The sequence below is a fragment of the Chiloscyllium plagiosum genome, unplaced genomic scaffold, assembly GCF_037043375.1.
Source record: "Chiloscyllium plagiosum isolate Xiang-an unplaced genomic scaffold, Cpla_swu_hap1 HiC_scaffold_45, whole genome shotgun sequence".
Taxonomy (NCBI): domain Eukaryota; kingdom Metazoa; phylum Chordata; class Chondrichthyes; order Orectolobiformes; family Hemiscylliidae; genus Chiloscyllium; species Chiloscyllium plagiosum.
In genome coordinates, this window is record NW_028270183.1 from 6513688 (window position 1) to 6529531 (window position 15844).

Below are 15844 nucleotides of genomic sequence, written 5' to 3' on the forward strand. Positions count from 1 at the left end.
AAGGGCATACAAATCATCTGGTGCTTAGTCAGAACGAGACATACAGGGTTATGCTGTACAGGAGATGTACAGAAGCAAAATCAACATTATTGGAAATTAGAGAGGTCCATTCATCAGTCTAATATTGGCTGTTCCTGCACCTGTTGGTGTGTGTGTTCAAACTTCTGTATCTTCCACCTGACAGGAGAGGTTGGATCAAGAGAATGATCATGTCTACGCTGTCTATCCTACATCAAACATCCCAAGATGCCCCAATTTTCGTGGAGGGAAGAATGATTTTTTTTTAAAAAAGATGTAATTATCAGGAAGTAGGCATCTCCAGAATTTATTACTCAATGCTAGTTACCCTGGCAATGGCAGAGGTGAGCTACCTCCTTGAGCTGCTGCAGTCCATGTAGTGAAGGCACTCCTGAGTGTTGACAGGGAAAGCAGTTCCGGGGGTTTGATGAAGGAGCACCCAATCTATGTCCAAGCTGGGCTGGGGTTTGTGAATCAGAGCAGTCATATTGATGTTACTGTGTTAACAAGAACCTTCTGATGTGTCACAACAGGAGTTAGTGAAACACACCACCGACAAAACAGAACAGGGGAACCTCCGAACAGCTCTGGATTCGATGAGGGTGAGTGGAAATTGCCTTTCAGCTTTCTCTCCAATATGTGAAGACTTACTTTGAGGATCACACTTGCATTTCTCTGTGTTCATTTCCTTACTTTTAGGATTTGGCCCAATGTGTAAATGAAGTGAAACGTGATAGTGAGACTCTCAAACAAATCACAAGCTTCCAGTTATCGATAGAAAATCTGGTGAGTCTGAAGTTTGTAAAAGCTTTAAAAAAATGACTAATAATTTTTATCAGGTTGTTGTACAAAGTTTAGTACAGAGTGAGAGAGAGATGTGACAATCTCAGGTTTCTGAAACAGAGGCCCTCTGAAGACTTGTGCCAGAGCAGTTACATATGAGGTTTGTTGCTTTGGATTTAGGACAATTACTGGCAATGGTCAGATGTCTCAAAGTCGATCTGTGTTTGGTACACTTGTCTTTATTGGTCAGTGCATTGAGTACAGGAGTTGGGAGGTCATGTTGCCGCTGTACAGGACATTGGTGAGGCCACTTTTGGAATACTGCATTCAATTCTGGCCTCCCTGCTATTGGCAAGATATTCTTAATCTTGAAAGGATTGATAAAGAGATTTACAAGGATGTTGCCAGGGTTGGAGGGTTTGAGCTATAGGGAGAGGCTGAGCAGGCTGGGGCTGTTTTCCCTGGAGCGTCAGAGGTTTTATAGAGGTTTGTAAAATCCTGAGGTGCAAGGAAAGGGTGAATAGACAAGGTCCCTGGGATGGAAAATCCAAAGTTAGAGGGCACAGGTTTAGGGTGAGAGGGGAAATATTTAAAATAGATCTAAGAGGCAACTTCTTCACACAGATGGTGGTACGTTTATGGAATGAGTTGCCAGAGGAAGTGGTGGAGGCTGGTACAATTACAACATTTAAAAGGCATCTGGATGAGTATATGAATAGGAAGGGTTGAGAGGGATATGGGCCAAGTGCTGGCAAATGGGACTAGATTAACTTAGAATATCTGGTCAGCAAGGATGAGTTGGATGGAAGGGTCTGTTTCTGTGCTGTACATCTCTATGACTCTATGACTCTGTGACGTTCTATTGTTAACATGGGACAGCTCTACCAAAGAGCTTGCACAATCACAGTGGGCCAAATGGCCCTTATTTTCTGCCAGATGATTCAGTACCGTTTCTCAGAACAATCTGGGATGTTGGCTCCACAAAGGGGTTGGGTGTCTGAACCCAATGCATGCTGTGGTACTGAGTCAACCAGACAGCGTATTCAATGACCATTTTCAATTCTGTTGTATAAGCCTGTAATCACGCAGCTGAGCTAGTCAGCTGTTCACTGAGAACCAGACAATTTCCACTTCATCTCGGTTCATCAAACCTTATCGACCACAACAGCCCACTACTGTGATTGTGATCATTGACCTCTCTCAAGACAATAAAGCAATCAGTCAGTGCAATCTCTTCATTTGAGGAAATTACATTGAAAGGAGGTATCATTCTCACGTTTTATACGAACCGCTCTGTCACATCCTAGAACCAATCATTAGCTGGTTACGGCCGACCCAAAACAGATGGAGAGCTACGTTTAATGACTGTGGACAAACGCTCCAAGCAAGATAGGTGAGTGCTATCCTTCTTTGATTGCATGACCAAAGTCTATACAATGCACGAGAGAATTTTGGGGAAAAAAATTACCGTGACTATCCCTGGTTCTGGGTTACAACATGCCAATCAAGTGTTTTTTTTTATTCATGGAATGCAGGCATCGCTGGCGAGGTCAGCATTTATTGCCCATCCTAGTTAAGAGTCAACCACGTTAGCTGTGGGTCTGGAATCACATGTAGGCCAAACCAGATAAGGATGGCAGTTTCCTTCCCTGAAGGATGTTAGTGAATTAGGGAGGTTTCTCCAACAATCCAGTCATGGTCACCATTAGACTCTTAATCCCAGATTTTTATCAAATCTTATTATTGAATTCCAATTTCACCACCTACCTTGGCCCAGGTCCCCAGAATATTATCTTTATGATAGTGGGCCAGTGATAATACCATTAGACCATTGCCTCCCTGCAGCTACAGCTAGAGGGTTGACTCAGTCAGCTGAATGGCCAGTCTTAATTAAATTAGCGCCAATAGTAAGGGGTTCATAGAAACAGAGAAAGGAAGAGCAGGAATAAGTCATTCAGCCCTTTGAAACTTCTCCACCATTTAATACGATCAAGGCTGGTCTTCCAACTCAGTCTCTTGCCCCCACTTTCTCCCCATGCCCTTTAGCCCTAAGAATTACACCTAACTCCTTCTTGAAAACATTCAATGTTTTGGCCTGAATTAATTTCTGTGCCAGAGAATTCCATCGGCTCCCCACTCTCGGGGTGAATACATTTCTCCTCATCTCAGTCCTAAATGGCCAAACCTCTTATCCGTTACCCTGTAACCCCTTGATTTTGCACTCATTGACCATTGGGAACATCCTTCCTGTGTTTAACCTGTCTAGCATTTTGTAGATTTATATAAAATTCTCCCTTATTCTGCTAAACTTCAAAGAATACAGTCCTAACGAATCTCGCCCCTTCTTACATGACACAGCACCAGGTTATAGTCCAACAGGTTTACCTCAACCTGATGAAGGAGCAGCGCTCCGAAAGCTAGTGCTTCCAAATAAACCTGTTGGACAATAACCTGGTGTTGTGTGACTTTTAACTTTGTTCATCCCAGTCCAACACTGGCACCTCCAATTCATTCCTACTTGACGATGTGGAGGTGCCAATGTTGGACTGGGTGGACAAGTTCAAAAGTCACACAACACCAGGTTATAGTCCAACAGGTTTATTTGAAAGCACTAGCTTTCGGAGCGCCGCTCCATCATCAGGTAGAGTGACACTTCACCTGACGAAGGAGCAGCACTCCGAAAGCTTGTCATTTCTTATATCAGTCCGGCCATCGCAGGAACCAATCTGGTAAACCTTCATTGCACTCCCTCTGTAGCCAGAACATCCTTCCCCAGATAAGATGGGATTCCTGTTCTGAATGTCCTGGATTCAGGGGCTGCCTCCTTGCCCTACCTATGGTGGGGATGTTGTGGTTTGCATTAGGCTTTGAGCAGAGAACTCAAGAAGATGGACTGAATGGCCTCTTGTTTCATTCCATTCTTTCTTGGAATTTTACAAACTGTAATCTATGTGTTGTCCTGAATGAACTGTACTAACAACAGTTGTGTGTTGATGACAATTACATGCTTCAACAATGTATGTCATGCAGTGACTAATGATGCCCTATTGTTTTGTGCACAGATATGTATTCCTATTTGATAAAGCTGTTATTATCTGCAAACGGAAAGGAGAGAATTATGAAATGAAGGAAATTATTGACCTACAGTATTATCAGATACGGGATGACCCAATAGGGAGCAGAGAAACCAAAAAGGTAATGCGTAGCTTCTCAGGGACCCTGTGCTCTTTGTTGGCTGGAGAGATATATTGGCCATGGTGGGTATCCTCCGTGATAAACCATCTCTAAGTTAGCATTGATTGTCCCACTGGCTGGTAAACTGGTAGGTGTACACTGGGCAAGGGGTGAGGCAGTGCTATAGCTGTAGAAATGTTCCACCTGCTCATGGTCTGGGCTTAGATACAAGGAGGAGGATGTGAGGGAGAAGCAGGGAGGTTCTGATGGAGCTGTCTTTTTGAAAATTCATTTTTTTTGGTGGGATGTGGGCATCGCTGGCTGGCCCGCAGTTATTGCCCGTCCCTAGTTGCCCTTGAGAAGGTGTATTTAACGTTAGTCAGGCCCCAGCTAGAGGTACCATGTGCCACCCTGGTCACCGCTCTGTAGCAAGCCTGTGATCGCACTAGGGAAGGTGCAGACATGTTCCCTGGGCTGGAGCGATTCAGTTGTAGAGAAAGACGATATGGGCTGGGGTTAGTTTCTCCCAAGCTGAGGGGAGACCTGTCTGAGGAGTACAACGTTCTGAGAGTCGCAGACAAGGAGAATCATTTCCCATGAGTCGGGGGGTGGGGGGGGGTGGGGAAATGGAGTCAGCAATTTTAAGGTAAAAGGCGGGAGGTTTAGTGAAAATGTTGCTCATTGCTGGAGATGCCAGCCTTCAGTTGAAACTTTCAAACGAGGTGCTTTCCCCCAGGTGGACTACCTAGAGTTTAGGTTGAACCATTTCGGACTGAAATGTGTAGAAATTTCCGCAGAAATTTCCTCAGAGTCCGTGGGTGTGCAGTCATTGAATGTATTGAAGATTGAGATCGATAAGATTTTTAACTACTTCAGGCGATATCAGGAAGTGGAAGTGAGGGTGAATATCAGCTCTGATCTCATTGAATGATGTGGCAGACTTAAAAAGACTTCCTCCTCTCCCTGTTTATCATTAGCTGACTCCTGTTGCAGTGCACTGAATGAAGAAACACAAGGCATTATGGGTTAAACTTGGCCAACATTCCTTCCTTAACAAATGTCACCAAACCATAAGTGGACAAGAGCTGGTTAAAGGGAATGGAGTGTAACAATGGGAAGTCTTGCTGAAATGACTCAAGGCATTAGTCAGTCCAAACCTGAGATACCATGAACAGTTTTGGTCCCTTTATCAAAGGAAAAGTATACGTGCATTGGAGGCAGACCGGGAGGGGTTCACTACGTTGATCCTGGGTATGGATGGACTGTCTTATAAGGAGAGGTTGAGTAGATTGGATCTGTATTACTTGGAGTTTATAAAAATGGGAGGTGACCTTCTTGAAACATTTGAGATTCACAGGTAGATGCTGAGAAGTGGAGAGAGACCCTTGGATTAGAGGGCAAAATCTCAGACTAAGGGGTTGTCCATTTAAGACAGAGATGATGAGGAATATCTTCCCTCAGATGGTAGAGAATCTATCGAATTCTTTACTGCAGAGGCTGGGTCATGAGTATATTCAAAGTTGAGGGATTAGTAAGGGGCTAAGTAAATGTCATGGGGAAAAGGCAGGAAAGCAGAGTTGATGATTATCAGATCAGCCATGAGCTCATTGAAAGGTGGAGCAGTGGCCCATGTCTGCCCCTACACCTTATGGATTCTTAAGATCTAATAACCTGACTACTCTCTGGACAGAGAGTGTGGCTAGTGAATACATCTCCCTCCACACTCAATGCAATTGGAAGCAATTACTGGTGACGTGATTAATTAATTTGATGTGAAAGTCTTCTCTGTAACTCTGAGTCTCACTGATATCTGACTGCATTCTCTGTATCTTTCTAGTGGAGCCATATGTTCCTACTCATTGAGGCTCATGGGCAACATGGCTATGAGTTCTTCTTCAAGACCAGGGAGCTGAAAAAGAAATGGCTGGAGCAGTTTGAGATGGCTTTGTAAGTGCACCATTGGGAAGATTGATTAGCTTGGGGCTGTAATTATTAGGTTAGATTCCCCTACAGTGTGGAAACAGGCCCTTCGGCCCAACCAGTCTACACCTACCCTCCAAAGAGTGACCTACCTAGACCCATTTACCCTCTGACTAATGCACCTAACACTAATTCACCCTAACCTGCACATCTTTGGACTGTGGGAGGAAACCAGAGCACCCAGAGGACACTCACGCAGACACAGGGAGGATGTGCAAATTCCAGTCGCCCGAGGCTGGAATCAAACCTGCGACCCTGGTGCTGTGAGGCAGCAGTGCTAACCACTGAGCCACCATGCCGCCCTAATGCCTTGGTATGTTGTACAGTGGGGTGATTGCTGACAGCCATGTAACATAATGGGGCCAAAACCAGAAAAGGATGCCAAAAGCAATTAGCTTTGACCTGGAGTTCCACTTCCATTATCGTACATTGTGTGACTTACGCGAAGATGTAAAGGGTTGCAGGTTGCACTTAACAACAGGATCCGACCAGGTCGATACTTAAAGCTATTTTCTCTCCAGAGGAATCAAGGGAACAAAATGAAAGGATTACAGATCACTGTTTAAACTTTACACAAAGGAGTGGTAGAAATTTGGAAGTCTGCCACAGTAGACTGTGGTTGCTGGAGACAAAAAGTGCGGTGCTGGAAAAGCACAGCGAGCCAGGCATCATCCGGGGAGCAGGAGAGTCGACATAAGGCCTCTGTCAGGAATGTAGTTGTTGGAGAACAATGTGATTGATTTTCGGAGATGGATGTTGTAGGATGTGGAGTATAAGCATGGTGAGCAAGGTGAAGATATCATGTGGTGGGGCAGCATCCGAGGAGCAGGAAAATGGTGCCTGACCTGCTGTGCTTTTCCAGCACCACTCTGATCTAGACTCTGATTTCCAGCATCTGCAGTCCTCATTTTTGCCTGTCATGTGGTGGGACATGGGGTGGACCATTAAAGATTTCTTCACTCAGAGGGTAATGAGCCTGTGGGAGTTCCCTACCACAGAAAGCTATGGAGGCCAACCACTCAATGTACTCAGGAAAGAGAGTGTTCTTTTAGATAGTGCAGACATTAGGGATAGTCAGGCAGAAGCGGAAATAGAGAGCTCAGATAGAGGATTAGACATGATCTTGTTGAACGTCAGAGCAGGTTCTAAGGGAAGAAAGACCTCCTCCTGGTTCCTATGTTTCTAACTGTGAATTGTTTCTTAGATCAAACATCTTCCCAGAGAATGGGAGCTCAAACAACCATGATTTTCGGATGCACTCGTTTGAAGAGTCAGCAACATGCAAGGCGTGTCAGATGTTACTCAGGTATGGATCCTGAGGACAAAGGACTTTTAGATTCGATTCCCTACAGTATGGAAACAGACCCTTCGGCCCAACAAGTCCATACTGACCGTCAGAAGAGCAACCCACCCAGACCCACTCCCCTGCCCTATATTTACCCCTGATTAATGCACCTAACACTGTGGGCAATTTAACATGACCAATTCACCTGACCTGCACACCTTTGGATTGTGGGAGGAAACCAGAACAAACCCACAGAGACACGGAGAGAATGCGCAAATCCACACAGACAGTCTGCCTGAGGCAGGAATCGAACCCGGGTCCTTGTTGTAGTGAGGCAGCAGTGCTAACTGCTGAGTCACCGTGCCACCCCAGGCAGCAGCAACACGCGGTCGCCCAGGGCTGTCCTGATCCGAAACCATCTCCTCACCTTCCTCATGGGTGCAGTGTTTTCACTCCTCTCTTCCAGATGATCCTTGCTGGGATTTGCAGTGCGAATCTGATCAGCTCATTTGCAAATACAAAACCTACAGACCAGTGGCAATCCTTTTAAAAGATGCCTTTGTGTCATAGAGCTCTAGTGATTCTCTAAATACTCAGAAATTTAAAAATTCACTGTGCAAATGTTTACACCACAATCACAAGGGAGAAATATTATGGTTTTGGAAATAACTCTGCAGAGGAAGGTATCCCGTCAACCTTTATATGTGGAAAAGTCTTGACCCTGACCCAGCTCCCTCACAGCCAGCTCTCAGAGTGAACAGAACCTCTGATTCTCCTGTTAATTTTTTTTAAATTTTATTAAACAATTACAAAAGAGGTTACAGAAAAACAGTTAACATTTACAGCTGTATGCAACAGCAATTTTACAAGGAGCAGCAAAGCCAGGCCCCAAACCCTACTGTTCAACCAGTTTACAGGGAAATGAGGACAAACCCCAAATCCCAGTTCCACATATGAAAAGACAGTGACAATGACATTTGTACATGAGACAATCCTGTTACATAGGAAAGTGCAGACAATACAGACCCAGCAAGCTCCTGTCCCTCCCTTCCGGCCACTCTAAGGCAGCCCGCCCCGACGCACCTTCTGGCTCTCGGTCCACCCCATTCCCCTTCCAGTTCTCGGTCCACCCTGACACACTTTTCGACCACCTCTGGGGCAGCCTGCCCCAGTACCTGCCCGGGGTGACAGCGCTGAGGATGGCTACCCGCCTTCTGGCTCTCAGTCTGCCCCTACGTACCATTGGGCTCTCACCCACCCCGATGTGCCATCTGGCCAGTGGGCTACCCTGACACACCTTCCGGCCACCTCTAGGACAACCTGTCCCCTTTCCTGGGATGACAGCGTGCAGGGTAGCCCACAAGCCTTCTGGATCTCAGCCTGCCCCTACGCGCCTTCTGGCTCTCGGCTGCTCTGACACACTTTCTGACCACTTCTAGGACAGCCCGTCCCGATTACCCCTTCTCGGGACGACAGCACTCAGAACAGCCAACCCACCTTCTGGCTCTCGGGGCAACTGGCATCTGGGTGGCCTACCCACCCTACAGCCTTCGGGACAGCCTACCAACCTTCAGGTTCACAGGATGGCCTACCCACCCTCCGGCTCTCAGGGTGACAGCTTTCAGGATGACCCATGAGCCTCCCAGCTCACAGTAAGGCCTGCCAGACCCAGGGACACACAAGACAGTGCAGGTGATAGACCCAACAAACAACACGGTACAGTTAATTACCAAAAAAAGAGTCCTTTCTGGTACACAGTCCAAATATAGAGTCTTCAAAATATAGAGTCCATTCCCAGGAAGAGCCCATTCCAGTTTACGAGATGTATTGTCCGAAATGGAGTCCACTCCAAATTGCAGAGTCCACCAATAAAAAAACAGGGTCCCCAACCAGAGGCAGAGGCAGAGTCCACTCCTGAAGGCAGCAAATGCACACCCCACAGCACACGGGTTTTCAGTCTCCATGGAGTCCTGGCCCAGTCTTGGAAAACCAGGCCCACTCACAGGAACACAGTATATTGTACAGGTACAGTTAACTCACAGGGGTTTGGTCCACTCCTAAAGGAAAGGTCTTCTCCCAAACTCCAGGATACAGCAACTGCTCACCTCCCAGCACACATACAGGTGTTCAATCTTCAGAGGCCCAGTCCCAGGGCTAGGCCTCCCCACAGGAACAGCTCCTCTGGTAAAATGTATGTCTTCCACAAGGGCTCAGTCCAAACACCAAACACAGTGAGGACACATACAAAAAACTAAAGAAAACTAGAGTCCAAGGGCTAAGCCCTACCACAAAATTAACATTGTCCTTTCCTCAAAAGGTAAAAAAAGCGAAAAGAGTAACACCCAAGCTGTAACCAGCCAGTGAAACAACAACCCCCAAATGAGAACTGAGTTACACCTGAAACACATTATGTGCATCAGGAGTTTAACAATCAGTCCTAACTAAAAGGAATACCAGTTAACAAACTGGCTCAATAATTCAGCCAGTTCAGGAATCAGGTTTCAAAAAAAAAGGGAAACAGAAACCAACAGTAACACACTGACTATAGCACCAGCCAGCACAGAGTCAGTCCCCTCCCCAAAACAAAATGGAGTATCCTGGACACTGACCCAGCTCCCTCAGAACCAGCTCTCAGAGTGAACAGAATGTCTGACCCTCCTGTTAATATCTGTCAGCCAGGGCTCCCTGATTGGACCAGGTTAACAGCCCCAATTGGGGAACTCAGATTCTCTGAGGTCCACCTGGCTGACCTAATTATAACAAAGAAAATCTACAGCCCAGGAACAGGCCCTTCGGCCCTCCAAGCCTGAGCCGATCCAAATCCATTGTCTAAACCCATCGCCCAATTCCTAAGGATCTGTATCCCTCTGCTCCCTACCTACTCGTGCATCTGTCCAGACGCACCTTAACTGAATCTACCGGGCCTGCCTCTACCACCTCTGCTGGCAACGCATTCCAGGCACCCACCACCCTCTGTGTAAAGTACTTTCTGCGTGTATCCCCCTTAAACTTTTCACCTCTCACCTTAAACACATGACCTCTTGTTATTGAATCCCTCATCCTAGGAAAAAGCTTATCGCTTATCCATCCTGTCTATACCCTTCATGATTTTGTAGACCTCAAAGAGGTCTCCCCTCAATTTCCCTTTTTCTAATGAAAACAATCCTAACCTCCTCAACCTCTCTTCATAGCTAGCACCTTCCATACCAGGCAGCATGACCAACAACTATGGCTTGTTACAGTCTCAATAGAATGTAAATGTAATGGAGAAAATTGGAGATTGGCAATTACTGAGGTTGTCAATGAGCCTGATTTCTGCAGGTGACGCAACAGGAGAATGGTGAGCTGTACTGCTCACTATCGCCACCTGCAGTAACTCTGAACATTACAAAGTTGTGTATGACTTATCTATGTTCGTCCCCAAGGCTCGGCCAGGATAGCCTAGCGACCGCGCCTGCCCCGATACACAGCTTTCCCATCAAGTACCAGCCTCACTGAAAATGTCAGGGGATGGCGAAATCCACTGGGCAGCGTGTTATGGCTGACTTGCTGCTGGTGAAAGGGTGCAGCGGGTCATGTGGGAAGTGGGGGGGTTGGGGCTGCAGGGGGAGGGGACAGTAGACAATGGGACGAGGCCAGAGAGGTGGTAACTCCCATGGCAATGTAATGGCAAGACTGACCTCTGCTCTAACGGGATGGGCAGGTGGCCATGTTGGCATGACCAGTACAATTCTTACTCAGCTGTTTGGTCTGTGCTGGTGTTTAATTTCCCCTCCTGAACCCTCTGCATCTCACTCTACCAACATAGCCATCTAATTCCTTTCCTCTCATCATCTGTTTATGAAGCGCCCTAAGTGTAGGAGTCAGTTAGCTCAGTTGGCTGGTTCTCTCCACGCTTCAGGCTCACTGCCTTTATTTCTGATGAAGGGCTTTTGCCCGAAACGTCGATTTCGCTGCTCCTCGGATGCTGCCTGACCTGCTGTGCTCTTCCAGCACCACGAATCCAGAATCTGGTTTCCAGCATCTGCAGTCATTGTTTTTACCTGGTTGGCTGTACAGTGACTCCAACAGAGCAGTTTCAATTCCTGCACCAGCTGAGATTACCACGGAGGACGCTCCCTCTCAACCTCTCCCCTCACCTGAGGCATGGTGACCCTCAGGTTAAGCCTCAGTTGTCTCTCTATAATGAAACTATGGAGACTTTACCTGACCTGAAACACATCTTTACAGTAGACCGTAGAACAGGTAAAGATACCTCTCCTGAATTCCTAATTGGATTTATTAGTGGCTGTCTGGTATTTATAGTCCCAATCTCACCTGCAAGTGAATTTCTACCATATTTCTATTGTAAAACAGTCTTTCTAAAGACCTCAACCAGGCCTCCCTCCTTGAGAAGGGAGCTCCAAACTTTCCTGGTGAGTATAACCTCTCAGTTAATCCTTTCCTACACTTGCCTGTATATCTTTTTTGTCATATGGAGCCTTTGTGGTCTAAAACTTCTCTCTGCAAGTTTAACAGTGACATTGGTCTGAAATCAATGCCCTCTCGCTGTTCTGTCACCCAACAGGGGCACCTTCTTCCAGGGTTATCGCTGCAGCAAGTGCAAGTCCGCAGCTCACAAGGAATGTTTAGGGAGGGTCGCTCCGTGTGGAAGGCAAGGTGAGACTCAATTGGTCTGGCAGCATCTGTGGGGAGAAAACAGAGTTAATGCTTCGAGTCCAGTGACCCTTTGTGATGAGTCTCGCCAGCAATGTCTCTTTTGGTTTCAGATCTCCAGCATCCACAGCTCTTTGCTTTGCTGGCATTGTCCTCTTACACCAACTCAGTCGCCCAGTGAGCCTGAAGGTCGAGCCAATCTAACCACCTTAACCTGGTCAGGAGGCTTGTGATAATGGGATGTTGCAGTAACAAGCAGCCTCCTGATATTATAGGGGCGAATTACTGCAGATGCTGGAATCTGTACTGAAAACAACAAATGCTGGCGATCACAATGGGTCATGCAGCATTCATGGAGAGAGAGCAAGCTAACCTTACTGATGAAGAATCAATCCAGATGGGAAACTTGACCTTGCTCTCTCTCCATGGATAGTGCCTGACCTGCTGAGATCTCCAACATTTGTTCTTTTCAGTGTCCTGATATTGTCAGATTTGCATATTGGCTGGACGTTTAAAACCTTCATTCAGTTTGATTCCGTGAATAACACTCTTGCCCCCGGCATCATTTGTCGTGGATTCAAGTCCTCCTCCAGAGATTTGAACACAACTTCTGTAGTGCAGATACTCCAGTGCAGTACCCAAGGAGTGCTGCATTGTCTGAGGTGCAGGAGTTTGGATGGGGCATGGCACTTAGACCCTGTGGTTGGAACAGGTAAAATGAAAGGGGAGATCTTCCTGGTGCTCTGGCGAATTTTAGATAGAATCTTAGAGCAGGGGGAAGACCCAATGTGTCTAACCTGGTCAAAACTACCCACCTAACTATTCTAAACCCATTTTCCTGCACTTGGCCCATAGCCTTGTATGTCTTGGCATTGCAAGTGCACATCTATAGAGTTCTAGTGATCATAGTAACAAAGACTGTCTAGTTAGTGAAATAGTCACTGGTCAGAAACATACTGCTTTTTCCTCCTGATTTTAAATCTTACTCATATTGTTTTATTTACAGACAGTGGATCATCGACTTTGACCAAGGTACTTGTAAATTTCTAACACAGTATTTGCTGCTTTTATTAAGTATTTTACTATAAATACTATAGAACTGTCAAGAGGCTGGTGAGATTAAAGAGATTATCTGGTCATTTTCGAGGGAGGTGGTGTTAAAATAATGGTGCTAAAAGGGTTAATGTTCTTGCTACACTGGCTCCACCCATTCTACCAATGTCACTCTAAGTCTGTGGCTGGAGACTGTCCAGCTTTCAGAGGAAGCAGATTGAGTCTAGACTAACTCATCAAGATCCTAGTCATTACCCCTGAGAAAAATGTTTGTACTTATTGCTAACCTTCTTACTAGCTAAGAAAAGACCCCTCTATAGGTTCTTTATGGTTGTGTAGCATTTATCACTGATCACAGGATATGCCAAAGGCAAGCTAGGGTAAACAAGGAGTGGAACTAGCTCAGAAAACTCTTAGCCACCTCCCACATACAGCAAGAGGTGGCAAATACCACAAGAAATGCTCACCTGGGAAAATGTCACATAGAACACTAACAAATGGGTAGGTTGGTAGTGGGGGGTAATACAGCAGTAAATGGAGTGCGATGAGGGTTGGATGGAGCAACAATGGAATAAATGGTTTGATACTTTTGAAAGGAGCCGAGAACCTTCTCTGCGTTCTTATTAATGTAAGCTTTGTGATGTTTATATCTTCCAATATTTGAGTTTGAATCGTTTAATTTGAACTAATGGCATAAGCATTTTTTTTTGCATGTGATGAGGTTTAGTAATTAACTTGTCAATATTTCTGTAGCCATGGTGATTTATCTCAAAACACAGTATGAGAGAGAGAGAGATTTCCTGAAAAGTTTTTCTTTTGGTTATAATGGGAGAGTTCATCAGTGAATAAATAGTGGTGCAATTGGCTTTCAGATAGAAGATTCCAGATTTTCTTGGGCTTGGGCTTGGGGGTAACACCTGTTTGGGTAAAAAGAACTGTTATTTTCAGTTTAGGGCCGTTTTACAGGGTTTTTGGCTGTAACTAGAGAAAGGGAGAAGATTATTTCAATTGCTAAAATATGTTATCTTGTTGTAAGGAGTTTAGTAAATATTCCTGACCAACAGTGTTTGCGTAAAACCCTGAAGTGGTTACTCGAAAGTGAGAAAGGTTAAGCTTAATAGCATAGAAGCTCTAAGACGTGGCTGTCATATTCTCAAAGCTGGGCGTTGAAGCCAATGTTAAATTAAGCCCCATGGGGTGATAGAGAGTTCTCTCTGGTGTGAGTACTCTATTGGGATGCGTTTAGGATGAATGGGATTTTATTTTTACTCTGTGTTTCAAGTGTTTTTTAGGTTTGTGTTATATGTAAATACTTTGATTCATTCTACTTTATCTTCATTGCTGTCATGCTATAAATTTCTGTTTTACTGAGAAAGAAATAAATCTGCAACATTTTGAGCTTTTATTTAATCAAATTGAAACAAAAAGTAATGATCTATCAAGCCAGATTTTAGTCTGGGCTCTGAATTGTCCAGTATTAGCATCAATTAGGATCATAACAAATGTTATAATTAATCTTATGACTTAATAATATTAGATGTGACTCTTAATAAATTAAATGCAAAAATGTTCTCCTCTGCAGAGTAAAAGTAACAGAATTGCTCCAAGCCGTGCAGTCAAAGCAGGTAAATATCTTATCCATCCTGATTAAACTGCCTTAGAGCATCTCGTGATTGGAATAAAATGTTGGTAAACTCAGCAAGCTCTGTATGTTAACAGGACAGCAGTGGGTAAAGCATAATGCATATTACGAGAAATCTGGCTGAGATATGATCTGAGTAGTGATAAACTAGCCAAAGGTGCTGGGAAAGAGGTCAGGCTTTCTCCTATCCTTTCATGGGATGTGGACGTAGCTGGCTGGGTCAGCATTTATTGCCCATCCCTTGTTGCCCCGTGAGGAGGTGGGGTTGAGCTGCCATCTTGAACCATTGACCTACTGTGGGTTGACCCACAGTGTCATTAGGGAGGGAGTTCCAGGATTTTGACCCAGTGACACTGAAGGAATGGCGATATATTTTCAAGTCAAGATAGTGAGTAGCCTGGAGGGGAACCTGCAGGGGGTGTTGTTCCCATGTATCTGCTGCCCTTGTCTTTCTGGATGGTAAAAGTGTCTGGTTTGGAAGTTTCAGCTTAAGGAGCCTTGGTGAATTTCTCCAGTTCATCTTAGGTACTGCTGCTACTGAGCGTCAGAGATGGAGGGAGTGGTTGCTTCTGAATGAAGTGCCAATCAAATGGGCTGCTTTGTCCTGGATGGTGAAGAGCTTCTTGAGTGTTGTTGGAGCTGCCACCATCCAGACAAGTGGGGAGTATTCCATCACCCTCCTGACTTGTGCCTTGTAGATGGTGGACAGGCTTTGGGGAGTCAGGAGGTGGGTTACTCTTAGCCTCTAACCTGCTCTTATAGCCATGGTGTTTACATGGTTAATCCAGTTCAGTTTCAATGGTAACTCCCATGACATTGAAGGTGAGGATTTGGTGATAGTAATGTGGAATACAGGAATAACTATCCATTTGGATGCAAAACTGGTTCATAGGTGGAGACAGAGAATGGTGGTGGAGGCGTTGCTTTTGGATTGGAGGCCTGTGACCAGTGGTGTGTCACAAGGATTGGTACTGGGTCCACTGCTGTTCATCATTTATATAAATGATTTGGATGTGGACGTAGGAGGTATAGTTAGTAAGTTTGCAAATGATACCAAAATTGGAGGTGTAGTGGACAGCGAAGAAAGTTACCTCAGATTGTGACAGGATCTTGATCAGATGGGCCAGTGGGCTGAGGAGTGGCGGATGGAGTTTAATTTAGATAAAAGGTGAGGTGCTGCATTTTGGAAAAGCAAATCAGAGCAGGACTTAGACACTTAATAGTAAGGTCCTAGGGAGTGTTGCTGAACAAAG

At 45.3% G+C, this 15844-nt stretch overlaps 1 protein-coding gene across 2 annotated transcripts in view; it reads left to right on the plus strand.

The window, feature by feature from the left end:
• Nucleotides 1-15844, plus strand: part of vav1 (vav guanine nucleotide exchange factor 1) — a 207917-nt gene that overhangs the window by 101612 nt on the left and 90461 nt on the right. For both annotated transcript variants that reach the window (XM_087983397.1, XM_087983398.1), the window contains 9 exons: nucleotides 552-620; nucleotides 718-804; nucleotides 2109-2194; nucleotides 3864-3996; nucleotides 5813-5922; nucleotides 7160-7261; nucleotides 11808-11899; nucleotides 12903-12928; nucleotides 14532-14574. In XM_087983397.1, the coding sequence (XP_087839523.1) occupies nucleotides 552-620; nucleotides 718-804; nucleotides 2109-2194; nucleotides 3864-3996; nucleotides 5813-5922; nucleotides 7160-7261; nucleotides 11808-11899; nucleotides 12903-12928; nucleotides 14532-14574 (748 nt within the window). The remainder of the gene's footprint in view (nucleotides 1-551; nucleotides 621-717; nucleotides 805-2108; nucleotides 2195-3863; nucleotides 3997-5812; nucleotides 5923-7159; nucleotides 7262-11807; nucleotides 11900-12902; nucleotides 12929-14531; nucleotides 14575-15844) is intronic.